General features: G+C 38.1%; 1 protein-coding gene across 1 annotated transcript in view; it reads left to right on the plus strand.

Moving 5' to 3' along the window:
• Positions 1-14,178: 14,178 nt before the first annotated feature.
• SMOC2 (SPARC related modular calcium binding 2) overlaps positions 14,179-25,506 on the plus strand; it is a gene marked incomplete at its 5' end in the record, with an annotated part of 92,773 nt that continues 81,445 nt past the window's right edge. Inside the window, one exon of the mRNA XM_010016947.1 lies at positions 14,179-14,350. Within this exon, the coding sequence (XP_010015249.1) occupies positions 14,179-14,350 (172 nt within the window). The remainder of the gene's footprint in view (positions 14,351-25,506) is intronic.

Genomic DNA, 25,506 nt, shown 5'->3' on the forward strand with positions numbered 1-25,506 from the left:
ATTTCCATCTATGCAAGGCTCTTAGGCTTTCGAGCTAGGGAGAGAGGAAATGTATGATAAATGGAGTTGGCTATGCCTCTTTGTATTTGCCTTTTCTCAAAGGTTAGGATTGGAACACTGTTACGAGAAGCAAAGCTTTGACTGGACTTACTTAAGCAGTAAGAGTGAGCTGTTCTTTATCATATTAATTTCAGTTGACTCATGTCATTTCACCTCCCCAAACCAATGATGGTTGGTTAAGATTATATCCAAACCAGTCATAAGTTACCAATGAATCAGTAACAGAATATTTTGGGCTGGTATACAAAAACATCTCTTGCTCCATATTTAGTTAGCTTGGATTCTCTTGTGGTTCAACAATATTTTACAGAAACAAAGCATTCTCAACTTCAAGCAGAGTACAGAATCCTTAAACTTTTAGTGCAAGGAGGGCAAAAAGTTAGCCAATTTACAGCTTCATTCCTCACGGAGTAGCTAACAGACGTATATCTTGCATAGTCTGTGTTCAAGACTTTCCACTGTCACTTATTTTGATTATCTGTTAGATACTGTAATATTAAAAGCATGGTATGCAGCAAATAAATCATAGTATCAACTCCTTGTCATGCTAATCCTCTCTGCTTTTCCAAATGGGAGAAGAAAAGATTGAAGTATTTGGGTATGGAAGCCATGATAAAGAACATATCTTTCACGGTTGGAGTAATTTTTATTTTTCTCAGGTGGACTTGTAATTTGTTTGAAATATTGCTGTTGAGAAGCACTATGGTGTAGCTTTTAGAGAAATTATTGGTAGGAAACAATGTTTAGAAAAATCTTGAAAAATACACCTTTCCCCTAACAGTATCAATTTGCTTAATGTACATTAATGTATCATATCTATTTTGAGTTTTGATGCATATGGTAACAATGTTGTCATTGTTTCTATGTGTCTGACAGCTGCATCGAAGAAGTATTTGAAAACTGAGGTTTCTTAAAGCTAAAACCCCCATAACTAAATAAAACACTCTGCTAAACTGTCATAGAAAAACCAACTAATCCATGGTCAGCCATAAATAAAACCAAGAGAACTAAAGTGATGGTCAAATCTGTGGCCTTGTTCAGAGCCTGATCTTGTAGCTTTAGCATTTACTTAATGTTTTGCTCTTATATTATATTTTTCATTCATGGTTTATTAATTGCTTTACAAAGAAGAGTATTAATAGTCTTATTTTTTGGGTGAGGACTAAAGAAACACCAAGAGATAAAATGGCTTGTCTGTTTAGTCAGTTCATTATAGGTATAAAGGCTCCTGATGCCAAAGATTGCCTTGATTTTTAGGTAAATTTGGTTCTTTTAAGAAAGTTACATTTCAGGTATATATATACGCCTTGCAAACTGAATGTATTGTTCTCCTCCATACTTCTAGGCTCAAAAGTGGAGTAGAACTATGTGAGACTTTGAATTTGTGACTTGCTCTGAAAGAGCTAAAAACCCAATCAGTATCACAGTTTTTCAAAACTTGAGAGAATTAATGGCATGCTGAGCCAAAACGGCCAATGCTTTTCCCTTGGAACACCATTCTCGATTCCATTAAAAATGACCTTTAGTGAAGATTTTTGTTTTAATGGAAACAAGGAAGGTCATAATTTAGTTTACAAAACATCCTCAAATGCTTTTAACAAGAAAATCCACATGCCAGTTTTGAAGGATTCATACAGCTTCTCTTGCTCTATCCTTGCTTTGTTAAATAGCCGGGCCTGTTTCAGCCGTGACTAAATCTTTGTAAGAAAGAACGTTTGGAAGGATGACACATGTGGTTAAAAACCAGGAATTAGTTTCTGGAGTTTAATTCCCAGCATTGCCACAGACTTCCTCTGTGACTTTGGGCAAGCCACCACATCTCTGTGACTAAATTCACTGGCTGTAAACGGATGCTGATGGAATTTCTCCTCTTTAGAGGCAAGTTGTGAGGAGGACATATATTTGGGTATGAACTGCAGCTGTGGAGGACTTAGATTTTTAACTTTGTGAAATGTGTGAATCCAAAATAATTATTTAAAGGTGTGGCCATTTTCTATGGATTGTCTCAATAATGGGAAAATGCCACAAAGTAATTGGAGTAATTTGTGGTACTTTGGCACCTCTTTCTGTCAGACAGTTTTGCAGCTGGACATACTTCTCTACTTTAGAGGCTGAGTTCAAGCCACTGACAGCAAACCCATGGCAAATGTGTCACAATCACCTATTGATGCTGCTCTGAAGAAGCTGTAGGTTTAGGTGTCATGTAGATTACAGTAGTGATGGACTTTGGGGAACTTTAATAAATCAGGAAGGCCTGACTCTCAAATGCTGAAGAGGTGGCTAGGGATATCAGCCTAGTGGATGACATCCAAAAGGTCAAGTGGCAGACTGTACAATGACAAAAGTCAGGTCCAGGTATTAAAGGCAGTCTGTGCTAGATCTGACTGGGGACAATTTTTTTAGGTCCCCAAGCCTGCATCTCAACTAGAAGGCTTCTTCAGTACCAACTGGGCACCCTGAATTCACGTAAAACCTTTGCTCCTCTGGTTTCTGAGCAGTTAAACAATGAGCTACATTTGCCAAGGAGCCTGAAAAATCCTCTTGTTCATCTAGTCCAAGGCATATTCATGGCTGATTGTTTAGGCTGACATTTGTCATATTTATCCAGATTGCTTTTTAGTGTGATCAAGCACATAAATAGATTCCATAGCCTGTGATGGGCAGCTTGTGATTCTTCTTAGGTGCTTGGCCAACCTCTCACTATAGGGAAGAGAGGTGAATGAGCAGTTGCCCTTAGACCAGTCACCTGATCATCCTTTTCCTTGGTCAGCAATGCAAGGGAGGTGAGAATGCCTCACTATCTGCTGTGGTATCTACTCTCCATCCTCTCTGTGAGGCAGAGGGCAGGGAGCAAGGTTTGACCTTTTTGAAAAATGGTTTTAGTATTACTTTTCTTCCTCTTCTGGAAAGCTGCTGTCTTTCCAGGCCACTACACACAAGAGAGAAACAAAGCTGTGGCTACAGTTGCTCTGCTTGAGCTCACAAGCACCCGAAGACAATATATGATTTGCAAAAGCTGGGTCACGGACTCCAAGAAAGACAACTTGTACACAGGGGAGGAAGAAGATATGGAATTGGTGGGGTAGATATATTTGTTAAAAGTGGATGGGCTTTGTTAAATATTCTTTCAAATGCTATAATCCATTTAAAACTGTATCAGTGAGCTATTTTCCACAATGAAATAGGAAAAATAGGTGCCACCCTGTCCATATTTTGTTGGCCAGTTCTGCTTATATAAACAGTATCTGTAACATAGAGTCATTACATGCTTCCAACAAAAATAAACAGAGGATCTAAGATTCCCTAATATTTTTCTTTTCTTTTTTTTTATTTTTATTTTTTAGTGTGATTAGAAGCCACAAATATAAAATACTGTTTCAGAGACTTTGGACTCCAGAAATCTTTACTCTTGGGTTGTAGAAATATGATGTTTAGATAAGTTCTTGGTAAGAGCTGGAACTTGCTGGGCCGCAATTCTTCCACTTTGTGAGGTACAAGAAAGTCTGATTAAAATTGAATAGCTATTATTTAGAGGTGTATTTTCGAAGTACTTGAAAAAGTTTTCTTATCATTAAACAGTGTCTAGATTTCCTTAGGTGTGTAAGACTTGGTTCTGCTTGCATCCCAGTTAAAAACCCCTCAAAATCGGTGATACAGGTACTTTTTTATCCAAGGATTCAAACTGACTGATATAATTGTCTTTGTGTTCTCAGCTCCACTGTATTTAGAAACAGCATTGATTTTTTTATTTCTGGAGTGCAGTATTCTCTTCTGTTGCTGATTCTTTTTCCACAATACAGTACGTGTGACTGTCATTACAGCTGCTTTGGGGATTTTTTTGATACTACTATGGTGGGGTCTTTGCTCATGAAGTCAAATGGGAACTGCAAATTCTCCATCAGGTTTTTTATCCCTACCCTCTTTACTATCAAGAAATCTCACACGCAAGAGTCCACAGTGGAAAGTGACTAATGTGTTATACTGCTAATATGATGATTCTTTAACATTCTCTGGTATTGCTGGGTAATCTTTTAGGACAGATTTAAAAGCTACTGGCCAGCTAGTGTGTAAAAGGGAAAGAACAGCAAGGTTCTGCTACGGAGAAGACAGAGGCCACTTGAAATGTGACGCGGAACTTTGAAAAACTTCTTTTTAATTCTGATAAATTGCCTGGTTTGGATCACGATTTGTTGACCTCACCCATCTGTTTCTAGATACATATGAAAATTTATTTTTTCATATTTAAGGATTTTTTTCTTTTACGAATGTCTTGGTAATAATTAGAAATAAATGGCTTCCTAGTGACTTCTTTTCCTTGGAAAACAATGGTTTAAATGAAAGAAAAAAATTTTTTGCCCAACATATAAACAAACATACAAGAGTTCCAAAAAACCCCAAAGTTGGGAGGAAGTAGAACTGCCAGTGGTTTGAGAAAACCACATGCAGGTTCTTGTGCCCCTATGGGAAGTGTTTTTTGTTTCGGTTTGGTTTGGGTTTTTTTTCCTGACTAGCTTGTTAAACCCTGCATGTTCCAAATGTGTACTATTTAACTGTTCGCTTTTAGCATGATTTCTGCTTTTAAAGAAGACAGTATTTAAACCTAGCAACATGTTGTTTTAAGATCAACAGTTTAACAAGAGCAAAATCTGCCTCCCAGACTCAGCTGCCTGCCTTCCTTCCAAGATACTTTGTTCTGAAGAAGCTGATGGCAGTGATAAATGTAAGAGAGTGAGAGCTCTGCAGTTATTGTCAGCAAGTTAGCTTTATGGGTTGGGGATTAGACCTTTGATGTCTTATCAAGTTTCTGCCCTGCGTGAATCAGTTGCTTACTTGATCTAAATTATAAAAAGAAATGCTCTGTTGTGATATTGTCTCATACTGTGTCTTCGTCATTTGAGATGCCCTCAGTGTTCTTTAGTTCCCCAGGAAGAGAAGGCAACCAGCCATATGGAGAGTAGCCAGTTGGCCTGCTGATTGTGATAGGCATTAGAGCTGCATAGAAACTCAGATATAGAAAAGTCCTATTTAGCTGAGGCTTTCTGTCCCCCCACAAAGGGAGATTGTTCCCAAAAAGTCTGTAACACAACATCCAGTACTGTTTCACTTCAGCTTTTGAGGGGGTCTCCCTGTTCCTTTAATAAATGACTTCCTTTTCACTGAGGTAAGAGCTTATTTATGAAGTTATTTTTGTAACATCCCCCATTGTAACTGATGCTGGACTGGTATGGAGAGCTGGTGGGTGCTTGGACATGTGGTGGAAAGAGAGCAGAGGTGAGCTGGGAAGGAGGTCTCCCTTTCATGATTCCAGGGAGCAATGAGGATGGCAGTACCTCTCCCTGAAGGCAACTGAGAGCATCTAGAAGCTCATTTTCCAGGTTTCGCTTGTGCTATGTGCTGTACCAGTGCACGAAGACGTCTCTGGCCTTTGTGACAAAGGTTCAACCTAATGCTTCTTATTTTGAGTTATATGCCATTGCTCTTAGTTTTATTGTTTTAAGCTACCTGAAGACACTTTAAGGGTATATGTTGCTATTTTTCAATCCTAAAATAGATATTGAAATGTTGATGTGGATTAGACTTTTATTTGTATTTTAAAATAGCTTTCCAACATTTTAGAAGCTAAAATATTTTTCATGTGAGCAGCCTTTGAATAAGATTAAAAAGTAAAATATATCTGTTCCCAAATCATAGCTGTGGTTATTAAAGACACCAATCAGGCAGATAAGCTGCATGTGAGGAAATTGGCTAACAGGACAGTTGTGCTAGCCCACTTGTATTCTGAAAGTTGGGTCAGTACTCGTGAAAAGCTTAAGTAAACTAAAGGATAATTCAATACATAGACAATGCATCCCACTGTTTCTCTGTTTATTTTCTCCCTGTGTGACTTCTGGCAACTGAGAAGAAACACTATAAATGACAGCAACCCGCCAAAGAAAAGATTATGAATAACAATACCACAAGAATGAAGGGCATAAAGTTACCAGTGAGTTGGGAAAAATGCAGAACACTGGACACATGACACGTCTAGAAACTAGTGGATTGCAGTATATGCAGAACAGCCCCTTTGAGATAAGAAATCCTTTCAATTTGAGTTTCAGTATAAATTTATGGTAACTTGTTTTGTACATACATACAGAGGACACCACCTTCCTGATAAGAGTTGTCTTTTTTTTTTCTTTACCACATTTTAACAGTGCTGCTTTCAGCATTCTAAGAATGTCATGTTTTACATCCCAATCCACAGTTTTATGTTCAGGCAACACCTACAGCAAGCTGATATCCGAAGTTTGGACACCAATTAACTTCTTTGATGGTGCAAAATGAAAAAAAACCCCAGATGTTTATGTTAAACTAGAGTTCAAAATAATTTTGATAAACATCACAGGAAGATTCTTTTGATCCCTGAAAAGCCAGGTAAACTACTTTTTTATGAGGGAGGAAAAAAGTTGAAGTTTATTTGTCCTTGCTGTGGCAGACTTTTATTACTTCTAAATATCTACAATATTAAATGTATGGGCTGTTTTCATCTACAGTGAATTCGTTAGATTAAGTCTGCAAAATGTTTAGTTTTAGTGTCATTGGTAGTCTTTGTCGTGTCTTGAAAAGTAAGACCATTAGTTCATTTTTAGCTATATGGGGTGAATGTCAACAAGTCATTCATACATTATTTTTGATGCTTAGACTTTGCAGCTTCTGGCATGACTCACTTAGACTGAGTGCTTTGTGCTTCCAAAGACTATATTGTAGGAGCATTCAAATGAATCAGTGAAAGGTCCTTCTGAAAGGGTAGTTCTCCAGGGCTGAGTGCTACTCAATAGGATCCCAAACCTGCTCCTATTGAAGTGTATATATTTACCTTGGTAGGGACGGAACCAAATCCTAGAATTAAGCTATTAAGAAAATAGCCCTTCAAGAGGTATGATTGCACTTCAATGAAGCAATTTCTCAGTGGGCATTAGAGCCAATTCTCCCCTGTGTGCTGCTGCAGATGCACAGACACTTACTGGAGACTTGGTAAAATTCTTTTTGAAACCTAGACCTGGCTTCTGTTTTAGTTGTCTGGAACCTGGCACTTAGAAAGTTTCTTCACCTTTGTTTTCCTTTGATACTATGGGCTGGGTTAATCTCATAGGTCTTCAACCATTTTCTGGAGAGCTAGTGACTCTCCAGTTCATAATGTGGAAGAGACATTACTAGGATGCAGTCCATCTTCTCTTAAGTCAGGTGAATTTTACCCTAAAGGTGCCGGATTCTAGTTTCTCTAGTCTATGCAACTAGGTCCACATTATGAAATCATGATCATGGCTTGCTGTCCTGGAGAGTGCTGCCATATTGTGACTGGAATATTTACCTTTTTTGTGTGAACAGGGACAAATAAACTTTCAAGAACAAATGTTAATTTTCAGATGACCAAGATAACTTCATTGAAGTCAGTAGACTGCTTGTCTGCTAGTGAAATATAATGGAAAGATTCTGATTTGCACCAAGAACATTGAGAAGAGACACAGAAATGTTTTGAGGTTCTTGCAAGTGCGAACCGCCTTGCCCACTCAGTAGTGGGAGTGGGCGTATTCTAGCTCATCAGTATATTATTGGATTAGTCCTGTGTGTGATGTCTTTCTGTATAAGTTCTTCCATTCAAGTTTAACTTTAGTAGTGATGTCCTGTATGTCTGGAAAAAGGAGGTCACAATTTGAAGTAAATGGCTCTGGGCTTGTCCTGGAACAGTCATGAAGGACTGTTTTGCTTCAGTGGGACAGCACAAGGTGAACTAATCTGTTAAAGATTGGTTAAGTACACTAGTTATGCAGGGGCTTCATTTTTAATGTACGTTCTGGTGCTGTATTAAGTAAGCCAGTAACAAGGATAAGGAGAAATTAGGTTTTCTATATATTTCAGCACTACGGTTGAATGCTTGTCACGGCATTGGAATGAGAATAGGGTTTGTTGTATAAATGTACCTTCTGCTTCATTCCTTGGCAGAAGACTGATGAAATAAATACTGAAAAAATGAGTGGTGTTTTAATAAAGCTCTTTAACTGAAACAGATTAGCTGGTTAGAGTACTGTAAGGCAGACTGTAACATGTTGATATTTAAACATCATTGCCTTTGAAATATGCATGGGAATATGACTTTACGAATTATGCATGTGTGGATGTATATACACAACGGTGTGTGTGTGTATATAGATACACATGTGAATATATATGTACATACACACAAAAATGTTACTTTTGTCTAACTCATTTTCCCATTATAGACAAGCCTGGAGGGAACAAAATATTCCTAGCTTGGAGACTTTCACATCTGCCCTTCAGGCAGCTATCAGACAGAAAGAGCATGGCTGCATAAATCACTGTAGATCAGCACATTTTTCAACAGCACGAAGCCGTAAGCGCGAAGCTGCTTTAGAGCGTACTTCTCCCTAGTTTGTTCACAGACCTCCCATGCCAGCAGTGGGGAAGTCAGACTATTCTATTCAACATCTTACAGTAACCAGATGCAAGATAAAGAAATTGCCTTTCAAAGCTATAGTCTGCACTAGGCTTTTCCAAGCAAAACAGTGATGTCTAGCATCCATTTTTTCTCTTTTTAGGCTTTTTTGGCCCTTAACCCCCCAGGATGAGTCTGCAAGCAGGCTTGAGTTAACTTAATTTTAGATTCTGAAGCAGTAATTTTCACCAGTTATAAGGGGTCCACAAAAAGTAACAGAATAAAAGCCTGTTGTCAGTATGTTTAAATATCTAGTTTCAGTGGAGGGTATATAGTGCTGAAAGGAAAACTGAAAGGGTCTCTAAATTGAGGAAAGGTTGAAAACCTCAAACAATACAAATCCATGAACTTGAAGGTCTTTCTTTTCCTGGTGCACAGACTCCAACCTGATCTTACAAAGCAGGATGGAGTTTCACTCCATAGAAGAGAAGCAGTTTATGGGTCTTCAGCTGTAGTAGGAAAACTTATATTAGGACAAAGTAAAAATAAGCTTAGCATAGTTATAAGCTATGCTTTGCGTGCAGCCTGTTTGTTCAGGATGTCTCTACAGGACTGTGAGGAAACTTTCCTAGTTTTAAACTGCCCCTCCCCCCCTCCCCCCCCAAAAAAAATAACAGAGGTTGGGGATCACTCCTCTGCCTTGCTCAGATTAATCAGACAGTGGCCTCTGACCAAAGACAATCCATAGCTGTGTACTGCATTATGAAATGTAGAGTAGAGCATTTCCCATTACTGTTTAAAAGGCTGTGAGCCAGATTCAATAACTAATCTTTATGCCTCAGCCTAAGTGCATCTGTTGCCAGCTTTTCCTCCAATGGAGTGAGATGTCTGTGTTCCCCATGACCAGATTGTGACACTGGTCTCAACTCTTCTGCTTTCTTGCACTGGCTTTCTGGCTTGTAGATGTATCCAGTTGTTGACTGTCTAGTCATAAACCGTTTTTCTCCCAGTATACCCTGTGATTTGCTTAGGTGGAAGGAGAGTTGCTCTGCACTATAGATGATGGGATCACAGATTTGTGCACTGTAAATGCACAAATGTGCATGTGACTTGTTTTCTTCTGAAAGCCTTTTCTGCCCTAATGGTGATGTGGTGGCAGGATGTAAACCAGAGGGAATACATCAAAACCTTGCGTAAGAGTGGATAGTATAAGGTAAAGAAGATGTGTGTTATGCTATAGCAGTGAAGAAGTTTATGGGCATGTTATCTTGATAAATGGTTTAATAGCACAGTAAAGAAATCATCGAATACCTACTCTTGAAGTACTGGGAAAACTCTTGCATCCTGACTGTCCTCAGCCCAGATGTGGCATCAGGGGCAAAAATGAAGCTGAAAGATAAAACATAGCAGAGAACAGAAAACAGTAGAAATAGTTTTCTCCAGTATAAGCAAAGTTTCAGGTGTATGATGCTTCCCACTGACAATTTTAGTGTTACCAAACTCCAGTACAGAGGGATGAAAGATCACTGGGACAGCCTGCGACATAGAGGGACACATTTCAACCAGTGTTAAGAGTTTTTGTTGTGTGAGACAGTGAAAGAAAATACTGTAATTCCATGATACCTGAAACATATGACAGTAAATAATATTTTATCAGTGCTTGTGTCTGTCAAGTGGATGCGTGCAACTTACAGTGACTTTGGTTTTACTAACCGAGGTAAACTTAATAATAAAGAACTTTTCTGATTCAGTTCCATTATTCTTTCTTCTCACAAGTAGTACATGAGAATTTAAAGCAGTGCCTAGTATGGAATAGTAGGCCTCTTGGAAATCGGGTATTGTACAGTATAATGCTCTGGAAATGCTGAAATAAATTGGAAGCTGTAAAAATTTTTTATTATGTTAAATTGTAAAGCAGAAGATAAGTTAAAGCAATTCCAACTGAGGAGTTGTGCCTGCTAATCTGTAGCATAAGCTTCAATTTGTAGTTGAAAACAATTTTCTGAAACTTGACTAGGCTGGTTTCTATGTTATTAGGGGCAGGAACACCTCTTTGTTAAGTTTGCTTTTTAATAGGGTTTAACCATAATTGTCCAGTTTTTGGTGGTTGTTCAAAATAGTTCCACCTCAGGTTGGTCAATTTTTGTTGGCTTAATATCAGTTGCTACCAGCATTCAACAGAAATGCTGCTTTAAACTTGACTTTCAGTGAATCACATGTTTATACAATAACAGATTTGTTTGTTAAATGAACTTAATGGCACAAACAGATGAGCCAGTTTCAGGTTTAGTCACCTTCTGGTCCATCTAGAACCACCTTTCTCTCTAAACTGTCCTATTTTAATCAAAAGGAGTATTTTCACAGGAAAGTACAGCTCTAAGATGTGCATCAGTATCATGCTAGTGTCACTGACTCGGCTTGTTCCTGTTTAAACAAATGGCAGATCGTGTGAGAAATCCCTTAGCCCTAGCTTGTTTCAACATTTCTATTAGTTTTGACATTTATAAATTCCTTTGGCTACATACTTTCTATCTTTATTTTATAAATACATTTGCTAGTCAATCTTGTATGCTGTCTTTTCTTGCAGTTTCTTGCCTTTTTGTCCTTCCTGCTCTTAAATTCCTCAGTTACGCTAGGTTGGTGGAAATTGTTTAAATGTACAACCCAAATTCTCCAGTGAGGTTTGGCTAACCAACAAGCTATTTAAGTGGTTTTGTCTCCTGGGTATGTCTTCATCCTCTGCTTTTCCAGGTTGCTTGAATATCCTTGAACCCATAATTTACCCTAATCTCCTCTAAGGCTTTGAAATAATAAAATACTTAAATAAAACTCTTTGGATAAATGCCCTTTAAAATATAGCTTTATCTGTGAACTATTACACTCTCAAGAGAGTGGATTTTGTTCCTCAGATGATTAAGGGGATTTTCTGTCCACTGTGTTACTGTGGTTTGTCCTCTGTGAGCAGGCATACCCATCTTAACTCAAGGAAGAACTCCAAACGGAAAAGATGAAGAAAGTCTGGGAGAAAAATGGGACAGAGAGTAGACTGTTGCTATGTGTGATTCTCCCCCCACCTCATGCCTGGGTTCAGTTCTCCGATCTACCACTTGATTTTCTGTGGGTCATGAAGCCTTTCTGTACTTTTGAAAAATAATTACCTGCTCAACAGGGATGTTGCTGAGGATAAATTAAGGGTGGCAAAGCGCCTAGCCATTACAGAGGGTAGTCTTATACATGCAGAAAGGCTGTACTCAGATCCTTACTTCACAAGATAGGAAGAGGGAGATCACTTGACATGCCATCACCAAATCCATGGGGCAGATCTAAGGCAGAACAGGGGACTGGATCCATTTCATTGCCAGAGGCCTCATGTGGTCTATTTTAACTTGAAAAGTACTTTTCATAGTCTAAATCCTGACTCCTGCGGATGCCTCCAAAACAAGAAAGGGAGGCTTGGAGGACCTCACTGGGGCCCCCCACACTGCAGCTCATCAGGGCACCCTAGCATGCCCTGGAGACCAACATAATGTGGAGATTGGTCACAGTCATTGAAGCCTGTCTTCCCTGTTGCTCATTTTGCAGGTAAAAGAAGATGACTTAAGTTTTTCTCTCTCCTCACTCAGCTCAGCTATTTATTGATTTCTGGCAGCAAAAAAGATCTGAAAAATAGCACCAAAATGGGGGGGGAGGGGGGAAGGAACATCTCTTTTGGAGCTGTATAGCTAAATGCCAGGATGAAAGTTGTGGGGTTTGTGTGTAATTTGAGTAATTTGTGAGTTATTTGCTTCTGAAACTAATTATTGTTAGAAATAACAAATTAATAAATATGTCAGGAAAAGGAAACTTTCCTTTTTATGTTACTGTGCCAGTAAAATATAAAAATTCTGGTCAAAATCCAACCATATGACTATTATTTTAAAGTGATACCTTTGAGATTGTCTCTCCATTTTTAGGCATGCTTTCCAGAAAGACATCTGTATTGTCTCACGTTAAGTCACAGGAAATGCAAATAGACCACAGTTTAAGTATGAAGATTACAGAGGTTTATGCCTCTCTCTCTCTAATTTTTTTTTTGCCCCCCACTAGTAACATGCAGGGAAACTATATGTAGCAAATGTTTTCTGAATTTTTTAGCTTATACTACTCTTTCCTGCTCAAATACTGCCTTTGTCCTCTTTTTTTGCTTGAAATTCTCCTCCTAGTAGTTTCACTTTCTAATCTGAAGTTCAAAATTTTCTCCAGCTGAGGTTTATGATAGTGAACAGCCGCAATGAAACACATGCTTCAACTGGATGACGACCTTTTCTTAGGTACCTTCTAATGTCTAGGAGAGTTATTATCTCCTGATATAAGCTATATACTTTGCTTAATTTTGTGTTTATTAAGACACAGTAAAACGATAGAGAAATTCATCTGAGGACTTGAGTTCGCCTCCTCCCTAATCCCCACTTTCAGGAACTCGGAAGACAAAGTACTATCTTTGTTTTTGGCTGGCAAGCAGCAGCATCAGAACTGATAATGCTTTTGGCAGCATGTTTCAGGGTGACTAGCTCCTGCTTTTCACAGTGGCAAGGATGATGCCAAAATCATGAGCCTTGCCTGCAGACCTGGGGGTGGAGAGATAAACAGAGCAAGTTCAGTCTGGCTTCATGGCAGAATTAGAAAGGGGAGCATCTTTTGATGGCAACAAATTACTTCTGTCATCCTATACCCACTCACTGGCTTCTGAAATAAGGAAATGGAATCTCTGAGAAAGGGAGAACACTATTTCTGATACGAGAAGGCCAGTTCTTGGCCACCTGGGTACATGCTGGATCACGTTCAGGTGGCTGTTGACCAGCACACCATGACCTTTTTTGCCAGGCAGCTTTCCAGCTGCTCTTCCCAAAGCCTGTAGCTTTGTGGTTGTTGAGACCCACATACAGGACTCCATCCTGCATGTTGTAAGAATGGTCTCACAGGAAAAACTGCAAGCTTATAACATTCCCCTCTTCAATCTTGGCATGTATTTTTACAGACAAGCATATGCACAAGTACAAATATTTCTATAAAACATATCTGAAATCTCTGTTTTGTAGAGGAGTCTTTAGATTTTAAATATAAGCATTGCAAAAATAAATGATCTGTTGCCTTTCACAAGGTGCTTCATAAGATTCTCCTGCCTTGCTCATTTGCTCTTCAGAACTTTTGTACTGAGGCCACTGGAGACATTATGGGTATAGTTTTAAGTGAGTAATGATGTCCAAAATCCTATTTGGATCTTAGAACAGATTTTTTATCTTGTTATTGTATACTTGTTAATGCATAAGTAATAAAATAGTCAAGTTTCCATTGCTCTCATTTTTGTTGTGAAGAATGTTCTGCCATCACCATTTTTGCTCTAAAGACTCCAACCTGCTGTTTCCAGCTTCATAATGGGTGAAGAAGATTCAGGAATTTTCTAACTGCAATAGTGGTTTTAGTACATGTTAGAGAAAGATTGCAATCTCTACCATTTCAAAGCAGCAGCTGAATAATCACAGATATGAACTAGCTAGTATTCGAACACGCTAAAAAGGCCGAGCTTTCATTTCAGTTTTGGGGTAATATTTGTATGTCTTCCTTGGGGAAGGTGATCACAGAGCACTTTTCACATGGGAATAGAATTCCTACAGCTTTTTTTTTTTTTTTTTTTTTTTAACTAGTTTTTGAGAGTGGACCAAGACAAAGACAGAGAATGCAGCCTGGACTGTGCAGGTTCCCCTCAGAAATCACTCTGTGCATCTGATGGAAGAACTTTCCTGTCCCGGTGTGAATTTCAGCGAGCAAAATGCAAAGACCCTCAGCTGGAAATAGCCTATCGGGGCAACTGCAAAGGTGAGCAAATCAAAGTTTCTCTTGACCATAATGAAAAATAATAGACTTAAAATAATTTTTGAAAATGTTTGTATATTGATAACTAGGAGTGCTGTACTTGAAAAGTTTTCTAAAAGCAAGTAAGTTGAAATCCATCCTGTTGATTCTACATAAATTGCTCTTTACCAATCAGAAAAAATATGACTTCCGCACCTCTTTACAGTATAAAATGTCCCTTTTAAGGAAATTTCAAGTTTAGGTCCTTCTTCTGAAGGACCATTGTTATTGGCAGGCTCAGAGTAACTATTAAGGTTGGTATCTGCAGAGATTTTTTGTATATTGCAGTTTGGTATTTTGAGTTACTTAGATTCAGTCTTGTGTTTTCTAACTGCAACCATTTAGTTAGTGAGGGGAAAAGAAAAAGGGAAAAAAAAAGTAAAAAGGTTTGTAATACTTAGAGCCCTCACAAACCATTTTTGCCTACATAATCCACTCTTTTACTTCTGATCTCTGTTTGGAAAAACTGTGTGACATGCAGTCCTAGCACATCATATCCAGTACTTGTAAAGTATTCACAGTTAACTATATTCACTTTTAGAGTAGCCTGATGCTAGAGAACACAGTTCCTTACCGAAGTGTAGGGTTATTCGCAGCACAATGATCTTCTTTCTAAAATGTAAGAATAGCAGTGGTCATAAAGATTTACTTTCCCTTTCTGTCCAAAAAAAGGGGGGGATGGGTTGAGAGAAAACACTAGGGACCACACAGATTCAACCTCTAGGAGGCAATTTTCCACATCGTCTCTCTCCAGCTCCAGCAAACCTCTGAAGCATCAAGACCGCTTCAAAGAGACATTCTGTCTCATCTGCCTAGATGAAACACTATGCTTATTCTTCAGCCCTTTCATAATAAGCCATTGTATTAGCTGATGGATTTATTTACTTTTGTGAACAAGGATAACATAATGAAGCTACCTGAGCCAAAGCTTTTGTTAGACTCATGAACGACAGACAGAATTATTGTGCACTTTGGATTTGTTCATTTTATACGTTAGAGCATTATACACTTCTACGGAAATTAGTTTGACTGTTTTTCTCTATTGCTTTTTCCTCTTGCCATACTGACAATGTCATCTGCAAGAAATTTTTTCTACAAAGATACATTGAATTGCCTCACTGAAGGTGTCCTTGGTGATGCTGGCAAATTTTTCTTCAGTAAACAACTAATATTTGGAGAAATGCTCTTTTGCTGTTTATTGATAGTGTGTCAATACAATTGCAGACTTGGAATTAGACACTGTAAGCAGCCTAAGTGTTGCTAATAGCAGGTATACATCATGCCGTCATCAGTCAGATGTTTTTAACTTTTCAATTAAATGAAGGCAAACATCACTCTAGTATTTAAAGATTTTTTTCATTTGATTGCAATAGACAAACGATTGCCAATAATATACTTGGTCAATACCAGCAAGAGACCAGTGCTCTTTCATAGTATTTCTTATTCAATCAAAGCATTCTTAAATTTTGAAGTGACCAGTGTCTTTTTTCCTACCCATGGCTCAATCATCAGAAATATTTCAAGCTGTAAAAACAAGCTTTAGAGAATAAAAAGATGATTTGTTGGCCTAGCTGCAGTCTCAGTTTTAGCACTGCTAGAGCTACTTTTGATAGTCCCATCAAACATTCTTCTGAAAGAGCTAAGGAAGTCCTCAGATTAAGACCTCTTTTGAGTAAGTTGCTTTTGAGTGGTAAAATTTGTTGTTGCAGGTGATATTTGAGGAAAGAGTAGAAGGTTGTTTTAGTAGGGCTAACCAAAAAGTGATGGTTTTAGGGCAAATTTCAAGGTTTAAGAATTTGCTTTCATTCCATACTGGAAAGCAAATCCTTTTGGAAGTGTTCATATGCCCCCTAAAAAAACCAGACTTTACTCCATTAAAACATTGGTTTTAAAGCAAGTTTTGAGGTTGCTAATGCAAGAAAAAGGGAAAGAAACATGCATATTTGCATGCAGAAATTATGGAGGGAGAAGAGAAATAATTCCTAGTATAGGATTCACAACTTTAAAACTGTCTGATACTCATCCATCATTGATCAGAAAGGGCAATCTTAAGTCTGTGTCTATCTTGCTCTATCTTCTTCACAGGTAAAAATCCCTGTTCAAAAAAATCTTGTATGAAAATTACATACTTCTATGTACCATTTTAATTAGTTGAAAACATGGTGACCAAGTTCTTGTTCAGTTCAGTCAGCTAATAGAGCTAGAAATCTAAACACTGACAGTTTCTGTCAATAACTTTTTGGAATAATTGAGTCAATTTCTTGATATTTTTTTCTGTTTATATATTGAATTTTCTATATTTTTTATAGAGAATTTATATAATTTTTTTTTGTTTATATATTGAGAGCTATGATTTCTTTTTACATCCATAGGGGAGTTTGAAACACCACCAGACAGATGGCTGCTTTCCCTGTCTTTTTTTCCCGAGAAAGCCAAATTTAGATTGACTATCTCTTCTTGTCCTCACTTCTTCTTAACATTTGTCTCATCTGTTTGATTCTGAACACTTAAATACTAAAATTACAAAGGGATAATTTGCTTTAAATATTCGTGCTTTCGTTTCTTAATTCAAGTTTTGTTCACAGCAACAGTGCTCAGCTCAGGTAATTCTTTAGCATTGCAAAGGAAACCACTTTATGATCCTGGATCTTGAAATTAAATGACAGGTAACTGGCAGAATTTAAACCATTGTGTTTTTCTTGCAGTTTTTTTTTCTTTTTTTTTTGTTTCCTTTTGTAGTCCACTTCCAGGCAGTGCTATAATCCATTGCTAAGATCGGAAATGTTGTAAGAAGCTACAATCTCATAAAATTTCCAGCCTGTTTTTTCAGCTTCCAAGGTCTCAAATAATCTGTGCGTACTGTAGATAAGCATCCATGTTTTGAATACTTTTCCAAAGAAAATCTAAACTCTGAAGTTCTGGAGATTTGCCACTTGCTTGACACAGATGTTTACTGTGCAACAAGGTTATGAATCTAATAAATGTATGTTGACGGTTGAGAAATATGATTTGTGTCAGGGGAACTGTTAAAATATCATCTGTGATGGGGATCTACTACACACACACAAATGCTTCACAGTAAATCTGGCCCAGCATAACCAAAGAAACAAAACATACAAGAAGTGGAAAAGCAATATGATTGCTTTTAAACTGGTCTGAAAGACACAGAGGCTATGTCTGGACTAGTTAATTAAGAAGTGGCAGGGCACAGTGTGACTGCCTACGCAGGTAAGCTAGTAGATTGCACAAAGCCACCTTCTTTTAGGGGTTTAAGGCAGTTCAAGCTGAGAACTGAGCCTACCTACTCTTACAGTTCTGCTCTGGTACATGTCAGGGTGGATTTATTCCTATGACTAGTACAAACAGAGGTATGAGGCCTTTAGCCCTCAGCCTTGTTCACCGGTAAGTATGGGATGGGAGAGCTCTGGACTCACACAGAGGAAGCCTTTGCAACTTAGAGAACTGAGCCTTTGATGCTTTTTGTTAGTGTGTGCAAAAAATACAAGTTGAAATTTCTTAGTCTTGAAAATAGGACCAACCATGCAGAAGTAACTCGTCTACAAAAAACTAAAAAAAAAAAAAAAAGAGGGAAAACCCTTATTCTAAAAAATAAAAAACCTGCTTTTAATTTATATACCTGAATGACGCATTTGCCCATTATGAGTAGGAAGTATTGCTCAGCACTGCAGTTTCCTGTAGGGCCAGTAGCTATAGTTTTACATTTAATGGGATTTTACATGATTTGGAACATGGTAGGGGTTACTCCAAAAGGCTTGTGTGAAAACTGAAATGCACTAAACATCAGCTAAAAGTTGTCTTCCCCAGCAGAAATGGGAGAGGCATTGGTGAGTGAAGATCTTCTTTATCTTACAAGTATAAAGCTGAATGTCTGTCACAAATCATGATAGATGTGATTATGTGAAACAAGTTATTTTGTTTTATTTTCCTGGAGCATCTTGTATGTCTCATATAAAGAATTCTGCCTTTTTTTTTTTTTTTAACTGATCAGAATTATTCTGTAAAATTTAGTCTTATTGCTATAGAATGATGTTGCACAAAGAATACTCAAATTTTCCATTGCCATGAAAATACTACATTATAAATACAAAAAAAGCCTGAGGGAATGCTTCAACTCATTTCTGCAGACTCCTATCAGTTTCACCTCTGCTAAAATCTGTCACGTTTGTTACCTTATTTATTCTTCACTACTGAGCCAGTTTTTTCCCATTAACTTTGAAAATGTGAACTCATACTTTTACTCTAGCAGTTTTCAAACAATTTTAGGCTTTTAAAGTAGTTTACTGTGGCAGTAAATAACTTTGAAACCTAAAATTATGATGCTGGATGTTGCTGAGTGACATGGAAGGATTTTTCAGTGAAAACATGACTTTTTTTGACATGACTGTAAGCTTTAGTCCTTGTCCTGGCTTCAGCTAGAGCAGTCATCTTTTCTCCTTCTTAGTAGTTGGTGCAGTGCTGTGTTTTTGACTTTCAGCCTGGTAACAACGCTGATAACACTCATGTTTTTAGTTGTTGCTCAGTAATGTTACTCTGACCAAGGACTTTCTCAGTCTCATGCTCTGCCAAGGAGGAGGGGAAGCCGGGAGGAAGCAGAGGCAGGACACCTGACCCAAACTGGCCAAAGGGCTATTCCATACCACAGCACGTCATGCCCAGTATAGAAAGTGGGGGGAGTTACCCGGGAGGCCCAGATCGCTGCTCGGGTCGGGCTGGGTATCAGTCGGCGGGTGGTGAGCGGTTGTGTCCTCTCCCCTTGTTATTCCTCTTATCATTATTATTGGTAGCAGTAGTGGTTTGTATTATACCTTAGTTACTGAACTGCTCTTATCTCAACCTGTGGGAGTTACATTCCTCTGATTCTCCTCCCCATCCCTCCGGGAGCAGGGGGAGGAAGAAGAGGGTGAGTGAGCAAGTGGCTGTGTGGTTCTGAGTTGCTGGCTAGGATTAAAACCACGACAGTCCTAGCTAGGCTAGTGGAAGATTTGGGAGATTATGGGATTAATGGAGTTTTCAGAATCTAGTATCTTTGAATAACTCCATTCTTGTTGGACAGCTTTTTATCTCCCATCTCAGTAACTTCAGGTCTCTAGTGTAGAAAGTCTGCTAGCAGATTGCACCTTGTTCAATGCAAGCAATATCTGTAATAGGAGCATCTAGTGGTTGGGAACAGTTTTTCTCTAATGGACCACAAAGCAGACAGTGTCTAGTGGACAGCGACACTTTTGCTAATGGTGTATGAGTGAATTGGAAGAGGTGGCACTATAGTTCATCTGGGGTAGTTTGAACTTTATTTATGTGTTTGAGCTCTTTGTGAATGCTGAGGTTTAGGCAACTTCTCAGGAGGAAGCTGAAGAGCGTGTGCAATGCCATGGCTGAATTTTAGCTGTCTGGCTACTGGGAATGTTCTGTCGGAACTACAAAGCTTCTACCTCCCATGGAGATGTCTTGCGTAGAATTAGCTAAGAAGAGCTCCTGTTGGTTTAACTGAAGTTTGCCTTGACAGTGGTCTGCAAGCTTTACAGGATAATGCACTTGAAAATAACCTTTTTTCAGTATTTGCAGAGGTGGCCCCAGCTGGGCCTTGCTGCTTCATGAACATACCAAGGAGAGCTGTCACACAGAGTAGTGTCATTCTTATTCTACAACTTTCTAGATCCCCTTTCTCCATTGGAAACCCTAGATAGTTCATGTTTAGCTTAATTCATTTATGGTATCTTAAAGACCCTCTCTGTTTAAAAATGCCTTCTTTTATGGGCTATCATAGACATAACAAAAAGTACTATCTTCATTCTTACAATTCACATAAAGAACTGAACCACATCAAAATATGAGTGGAATTTCCCATAAAGAGGTATTTTACTGTTTGCTATTTACTTTCCTTAAAGAGAGAAACACTCAGCATTTGTTTCATTAAAATGGGGCTTTCAGCAAAAATGAAAAGTTTCGCTAATTTGAATGATTAGTACAATGAGTTAATGCATGAATTAAGGACATTCTTAAATAATTAGAAACAATAAGAATTAAGCTACCTTTCTGTCCTTGGAGAAACATGCTGATGCAATTTTTCCTTTTGTGCAGAGAAAGGAGATATTGCTGGGCAGTAGTTGTTTTGGGCTGGTAAATTAATCTTGGTCCTATAATTCATTGATCTAAGCATCTTTTGGGGAAATGTTACTTTTGCCTTTTAGCTGCAGGCTGGGTTGTAAATGGTGGACATGGTTTCTGAGTGCGCACCTTATCTTGTATTCTTGAGGCTTCAGGTTGCCCTGAAGCTCAGGTTTGCCTGTGAGCTGGGTATGAGCTCAGTGTGTGCTTGCGGTGCCTGAGCACATCCCATAGGTCAGCATATGGTCAGGGATATTGGCTTAGCCAGGCCACCTGCTGTCTGACAGAATATGCTCCTGAGATGTTTCCTTTGGAAAGAGAAAGATGTAGTGGGTAGGTTTAGTACTTTTCCTAGCTGATATGAGTGGAAGTGGGTATCAGTTTGTAAAGTAATCCTGAATGCACATGGAGAGCTTGCACAATCTGCAGATTGAAAACAGAACAGTTTTGACTTGTCTTCACCTCTCCCTTTTTTCCGCTCATCTTTTATGAGGAAAAGTAGGAAAAAAAAATAAAGGGATGCTATTTGGGTGGTTTATTTTAATTTTTTAAATATTTTTCAATTATATGGAAAAAAAAATGAGCATGTATTGAGGAGTGCCATGAGGTTGGTTTGTTTTGTATTGTTTTTTTTAAAATCTTCTGGGAAAAAATTGATTACAGGGTAGAGTTTTATTTAAAAAAAAAAATAATCTGGGAGCTGTCTCCTTTTTCAGATATATTTTCTCACTGCAGACATTGTGTTTAATCTGTAGGATGACTGCAGATTTCCCAACTGTAATTCTGGCAATCCTGATACAAACACTGTTCAGCTCCAACCTCATTTTGGTTTTGAGTCTTCATTTATATTATGTGCCAAGCTGTTATGTATCAAGCCATTGTAGTAAAAATATTAATTTGAGGAAGAAAATATTCAACATCTTGGTGAACAAAAGGTATCTCTATACAGAGATTATAATTTATGTAGTCTCTGAAAGCAAGAGGAGTTGGTGTCTGATTGTACTTTCTAGTAGGTATTTATTCCAGGTAGATGAAGTTATAAGTATGTTTGGAATATTTTTGTGGAATATCCTTTGCTCTTTTTAATGTGTCTTCTGGAACACAGGACAAGTAGCACTGAAATAGCATCCACAGTCTGCTGGAGGTGAAATTTATCTCTCTTTAAAATACTCAGTTTTTCTTGATAATATTTCTTCAAGCAGAAAAGCTAGACTGCAGAGAAACAAGGCATATAGGATCATTCTCCGGCACAAAAAAGGTATCTTTTTAGAATCAAATATGCACAACTGCAATTGTATGGAAGTAATCTTTATCTGTTTAGAAAGCCTAGTTCGGCCTTTGGTATGTAAAAAATCAGAAAGCTGTAGTTTTAGTTTTTCTTGCAAATGTTTGATTCAGTTCTACTCAAACTGTATCTATCTTTCCAAATGTGACTGTTAACAAATAAAGAGAAATACTATTGTGCCAAGAAGGAATCTAGCACAACATTCTTTATTTTATCTTAAAGCTTAGCTATCTAAATTGCAGGGTGGTTGCAAAATGGAAGGGGTGGGGGGTGGTGAACCAACAAAACAACAAAGAAACCCCACACTGCTTGTTAGATGCCAAGAGAGAAGAGTTTGGGCTAAGAGTGCTCTGTTTTGTTTGAATCCAGAAAGCAGCAATAAAAATAAATAGTGAAAGAGTTGGCCAGCCTTGTCGTGAAGCAGCAAGTCTGTTTTGTGGCTGTGTCAGGCTAAATGTCTGCGCTGACATCCTTTCCAACCCAAGAGGCTAATAATCTCTGCACCTTTGAAACTGAAACTTTGAGCATATATAGCTTGCTATGTGTTTCCTATCACTAGAAGCTACAGCTATTTACATGCTTTGTTGGTAGACACAATCAGTTCTTTGGAATATAGACAGACCTAATTTTCATGTTATGTGTAGTTTGTCATGTAAACCAAATGGTGTGCTGAACACCAAAACAAATTGTGTGCTGCATAAAACATTTTTGTGTTAATCTAACTACAAATTAAGACCATTTGACTTTTATCATATCACTATGAGTTATAAAAAGGGCATAGCACTTTGGGAAATAAACATGGAAGTAGAAAAAAAATCTGGTTCATCATTAGGTCAATTCAGTAAAGTGCTTAGGTAGACAGCTAACTTCAAACAGCTTGTTGCATCGTATGTTCCTAAATTTGAGGGCAAGCAAGTGTAATAAGTATTCTGGCATAATGGAGTGGTAATAAAGGAAACCTACAGAGAGACAGTGAGAGGTATGTGAATATCTGTGTCTGTACGAGGGCTGCTTGTTCTCATCTATGTGACTTTAGAAAATCTTTCTCTCTAGCATAAGAACAGCCAAGTATCTGTGGGAAGTACTCAAGGGAACTTTTTCTTCAAATGATTAAGTTTAACCACTTTATAAATAGTTTTAACAAAGTGGTAAATGTTTCTGATCTGTAATGTATAATAAAATAACTGAATAAACTGTGAAGTGTATTTTATGCATAAATACATAACAAGCCTGTGTCACACACAGTAATCTCTTTGAGAGCAAACAAAGTCTGCTCAGTGTATTGGGACTGGGAAAGGTACTTTTGTTCTTACTGAAATATATAGCAAACCAAGAAATACCGGATGAACTAAATCAGAACCTTTGCAGGAGATTTATCTGTTCTTCTGGCAAGCTATTTACTTTTCCATGAGAGAATCTGGGTTAGATCTCCTTGTGGAGCCCCAAAGTTGCTGTAAATTCAATTGCATTAAATGTCACTTTAGAGATGGTGTTTACAAACCCTTGATGAGTTTGTGTCATTGTTTTAAAGATAAACTTCTACTTTCCAGTAATAAACTTCTCTGAGTGATATATCGTTCAAGGATTAGGCAGCAGAGTTGTAGTTGATAAATGTTTGGTGGGTTTTTTTCTTTTTTTTTATTTGGTTCCCCCCCGCCAAGCTCAGTGGTTTTGGTGCTGTACTGTTGGAAATAAGGCATAAAATAAAATTAGTTCCAAGTCTGTCCTGTTCTGCTTGTGAGGCTTATTCTGTTTCCAGAATTTCCTTGGGTACTGCAATTTTGTATTGACTTCAGTGCTACCTCATGAAATCCTGTGCTCCCAGGTGTCATGCATGACAGCATCTGGTTCTGGACCCTGCAGCAGTGTATCAGCACCACTTCACTTCGTAGGTGAAATTCTTCCCTGTTGCATGTAGAAGCTTAGCACAAAATTAAGATGGCTTTATGTTTCATCTGTGCCTTCCAGACACCGGTCTCCTCTGGAATTGTCACTAGGGCAATTCAGAAGGACCTTCCCAAACAGCTACAGCTCTGTAATCTCAGTTATGTGTATTTCTTGCCGCTCTCATGCACCCATTCCTATCTTTAGTTATACACCCCGAGATGTATTTGTCTTCTCAAGCCTTTAGCTGCCTTTGCAGTGCTAGTGCTGAATCAGAGTTATATTATCAAAACACTGGCCAATGTACTGTAATAAAACACCTCAAGCCCTGTACCAACCCAGTTTGACAGCTTTTTACAGTCTAAGTGAGGTAATTTAAGGTACACTCATGTGTCTTCATGCTTAGTTTCTATGCTAAGAGATTCCCCACAATTTTCTGGGATGTAAAAGCCCATTCCCCTGGAGTTGAGAAGGTAAAAATCTCACTGAGTCAGTCATTGACATAATTCACAGTTACTTCTAGGCATACATAGCTGCAAAATTGTTTTCTCCCGTTATCTGAATATAGGCAAATAAAACCTCATTTCAGCCAGCTTTTTACATGACTTAGAATCAAACAGTTGTTTCACCAGCTTATATACCAGATTCTGGCTTGAGCCTGGTGGGTCCCTTATTAATACTTAAGCTAGGAAGAAAAATGAAGTATAGTGGGAATTATAGTCAGAAACCAGTAACTGTTTAAAGCCCCTTATTTTTCGGCTGGGTGGTTCAAAAATTTTAAACAAAACCAGATTTTTTTTTTAAAGGCTTTTTTTAAGCTTTTTTTTTTTCTTTTTTTTTAGAGGTGAAAGTACAATATAACAACAGTGAAACAAGGCTGAATTGTTCCAGTGATGCACAGCATTGCATAGTTCTTTTCATCCTTCTAGCATCTTGCAGATTTGGAGACCCTCTGCTCTTATGTTGTTTGTCACCAGTGTGAATGCCATTCACCTGAAAAGAGTTTAGCCTGCTTTGGTCAGGGTCCATGATCATCAAAATCAAGGCTGTGTGCTGATAAATCAGCACAGAGTTACCAGATATGATTCACTACTTTTCATTCTCAGTCTTCATATCAAAATGATCAAAAGTCCATCCTGATCTGAATGATTCCTGTTCTAGAGAAAGAGGAGGGTTGAATCTGTATGTGAGCGACTTCACTGATACCTCTTTACATGCCAGTATTCCAACAAACCTCCTTCTGGCAAGCCACTTAAGCCTAGGCTCGTCCTACTAATTTGAGATTTGTGTGAGCCCGTTGACAAGAATTGTCTGGATGCTCTTCCAGGACTTTGCCCAGTAAGTCCCAGGTTTGGCTTTGTTGAATGAGCATGAGCAATGACAATGTAAAAGGGTTGTTTCCCTGTGGATTAAGATCTTCCCTATCGCTTACTTTTTCCTGCTAGGAGCTGCAAAGTTTATGGTAAGTCTGGTAAGTCAATGTGAGCTCATGTTTCAGTCTTTTTCCCAATCATGGCAAGAATTAATTTTCTCATCCTTTTTCAGCTGCTATCTTACATAAACGTCTAGCACATAAATATCTTGAATTCTTCTTTTCCTTCGGAAAATATGTTTGATATCATGCAGTAGATTTAGAAAGTATTGCAATCAGGACACAGAGGCAGATTCTCAGATGGTGTAAATCCTGCAAATTTATTGTAAAAAGTATTATAACTTATTTTTGATTCAGTGATGTTTTATTTGGAAGGAATATGGCTGTTCTGAAGTATAATTTAATGTTCATTAATATTCTAAGGAAGAATGTTTTTGTATGTCTTTTTATCTT

Source organism: Nestor notabilis, unplaced genomic scaffold, assembly GCF_000696875.1.
Source record: "Nestor notabilis isolate BGI_N333 unplaced genomic scaffold, ASM69687v1 scaffold15656, whole genome shotgun sequence".
Lineage (NCBI taxonomy): Eukaryota > Metazoa > Chordata > Aves > Psittaciformes > Psittacidae > Nestor > Nestor notabilis.